Raw genomic sequence first — 2,975 nt, forward strand, 5'->3', positions numbered from 1 at the left:
CAACAAGGCAGCAACAGAAGTGTTGGAACTAACTAAAACATTTCTAAATATGGCCCTATGAGCACAAGGTATGTGCACAGTCCACCAACAAAGCAGAGCACGAGCAGTGTGCCATCAGCCCCAGGAAAGGCACTTAGGAACCAACCAAAGGAAAAACCACAACAGCAAACACTTGTATTTTCAAACCAAAAATTCAGCTCCTAAGAAAGTGCATCTGTGCCTCTGGCATCTTAATTCAAACAGACACTACATATTTTCCACTGCAAAGATCACAATTAATTGGGAAATTAAAAGACAAGCACAATGTCAGCAGAAATCACAAATTTATTAATCCTTAAATATATCAATCATTTACCATTATGGCAAGAAATATGTACACTGTGTCCCATGGTAAACTGCAGTGTTCCAAAATGACAGAAGTGTATAATTCAGTTGTGGTGGAGAGAACAAATCACAAGTTCCTCACGTCTTGGTGTGGAAGACAAACTTGGTCTACAGTAATACATCAACACCACATGCTATGTTAGAAGTATAAAAAAAAACACCCTACACCTAATTTGTTAATTTTAAATACAGTTATGCCACTTATAGCCGCTTCACAAAACAAAACAAAAAAAAAAAAACCAAAAAAAAAAAAAAAAAGGAAGAAAAAAGAAAAAAAAAGAAAAGAAGAAATTAATGAGAAAAAAATGAGGCCATTACTTTTTTCACAGATCCCATTGGCAGGTTAATATGGCTCAACACATTTATTGTAGATGCTTACTTTAAATATATATTGTTTAAAATCATGTAGTAATTATCAGAGAAGCTTAAGTCCGTCTACCATACATCCACTAGTAACAACATCAACATGTTTAAGAACTGCTTGTGATTAGTAATCAACACAGAAAGGTGAAATGATACAAATTAGGAAGCTTTCCCATTTTAAAAAGTTCCGGCTGCCGAGTTGTAAATTTTGGATGGCTAAAAAGGACACTGACTCAGACACCATGCACTGTACAGCGCTGCGGGGAGCAGGAGTCTGCTGCTAACAGAACCACGGGGAGAACAGGAGCAGCCCAGCCTGGCCTTGGCTGGAACAGTGGAAGGGAAGAAACTGAAATTCTCGTGAGGGTGTATTTTTACAGCAACGTGAGGGAAGGAGAACCAGTCCCTGTTGCAAAGTATGCGTTCTGTGCTGCCAGCACGGCATTCCACCCTCGGCCTGGAGCCGGGACAAGCCCGTCGGGATCGCCAGCCTCGACACCGAGCGCTGCCAGGGGAGCTTGAGAAACCACGAGTGGATTGAGGGCAAGAGGGGGAGACACAAACCTGTGGTAAAGTGTGAGAGTCCCACGGAAAACCGGTGTCTCCATAATTCATTTCCAGAGAAGCAACAGCAGCAGTGTAATGTAAGTAAACTCTTCATACTTAGCTTTAAGGCCTAATATTTCTTGAGTATATTATCCACACAACTGGTCTATACATTAACCCACATATTATATTTTTTAAAGCCTCCTTAAAAAATTTACAGTACATCCTAAAAGCGATAAAAATCTTTCTCTTTCCTTCCATTTTAATCCTCAAAAACTGTCTCTCAATTATCACTTAGTTCCTTACAATTTTTAATTTTGCTTAATCATCCAACAGAACCGTTCAGTTAAGCAAAATAAGAAAGCGAAAAGGACTCAAAAGGAAAGCGGAAGCTGCTGACTCACCAGAACACTGACAGTTAATTCTGGAGTGGCCAGGCCAGCAAATGAAGAGATTTTTCCAGTTTACATAGACTAATAAACTAAAAAGGCTGCAGCTGGTCCAAAGCCAAGATATTAACACTTCCCCATTTATCAGTGATTTTGTCCATCTAGGATAAAAATCTGTTTTACAGTAATGGAGCTGCCAGCGGAAATCCTAACCATTCCTACCAGAACCAAAGCAAAATCCTGGGACTCAGGAGAAAAGGAGGAGTCAAAAAACAGTTCTTAAAAAAAGAAGGTAAAATATACTTTTTCTTTTTTTTTCCTTTTTTTTTTTTTAATAAACACTTTAGATTTTAAAGTTGTCTGTCAAAATTTATGTCTTGGCATAAATGGAACAAGTGACAAATGTATTGTGTGTCTACTGCTGTCCATCCAAGATCTCTTTTTTGTCTTTTACGCCTTGTTATTCTCTATTTGCATGGAACATCACCTTCATTGAAATGTTAACAGTGTACAGATGGAATATACAGCAACGTGGTGCATCACAAATGTGTTACATGAAGAACCTTCACAACTTCATGCACTCAGAAACATGCATGAAGAGAACGGGATGGCCAAGATGGTAATCAACCAGGTGCGTTGGGTACAGAAAATGCAAGAGCGGCACCGCTGATATTTTTAGCTAGGAGGAAGGAGAAAAAAAAACAAACAGATTTCCATTACTGAGGTAACATCACCGCCAGATAACAACACATGCTCAAGTGTTAGCCAATGCTATTGAAAAAAACCATCTTGTCAAGATCACTAAACATGATACTGGGGAAAAAACAAGGGAAAAAACCTCCACTCAGGCAAAGCATTCCTTTATTTTTCAAACCACTTAACAGACATTTTCCATCTTTACAAGATGCCAGAGAGGCTGTGAAAATAAAAAAGAAAACTGAGGCAGGAAGCCAAAGTGTCTTAAGGGATTCCTTAAGGAAGGAAGGGTAGAACTCAGCCGTGAATCTCTGGCTGTAACTTCACTTCCTCAGCATGGACATTGCAGGCACTGCCATGGAATGAGGCTCTTGTACAAAGCTTGGACCAAGTGCCAAGGAAGAATCGCGTGTCATTCACATGCAAGACATGCCAGAGCCGAATGCAGAGAGAGAAGGAAGGGAAAGGAGCTGGAAGCAAGTATGGAGCTAATTGAGGTTGTAGCATCATTTGTATTACCGTAGCATCTAGGGGCTGGAGCCGTGCTGGGATCCCTCTGCGCTAGGCACTGCACAAACACAGAACAAAATCTTTACT

The 2,975-nt window shown here is 40.0% G+C and overlaps 1 protein-coding gene across 9 annotated transcripts in view; it reads right to left on the minus strand.

The window, feature by feature from the left end:
• Positions 1 to 304: 304 nt before the first annotated feature.
• The window catches only part of CAMK2D (calcium/calmodulin dependent protein kinase II delta), a 119,706-nt gene continuing 117,035 nt past the window's right edge, over positions 305 to 2,975 (minus strand). For 6 of the 9 annotated variants that reach the window (XM_031064093.1, XM_031064090.1, XM_031064094.1 and 3 more), the window contains 2 exons: positions 2,898 to 2,946; positions 305 to 2,361 (listed from right to left, as the gene is read on the minus strand). In XM_031064093.1, the coding sequence (XP_030919953.1) occupies positions 2,940 to 2,946 (7 nt within the window). In that variant the 3' untranslated portion in view covers positions 305 to 2,361; positions 2,898 to 2,939. The remainder of the gene's footprint in view (positions 2,362 to 2,897; positions 2,947 to 2,975) is intronic. The other 3 variants (XM_031064095.1, XM_031064092.1, XM_031064091.1) reach the window with 1 other exon arrangement.

The sequence above is a fragment of the Geospiza fortis genome, unplaced genomic scaffold (genome assembly GCF_000277835.1).
Source record: "Geospiza fortis unplaced genomic scaffold, GeoFor_1.0 scaffold896, whole genome shotgun sequence".
Taxonomy (NCBI): Eukaryota; Metazoa; Chordata; class Aves; order Passeriformes; family Thraupidae; genus Geospiza; species Geospiza fortis.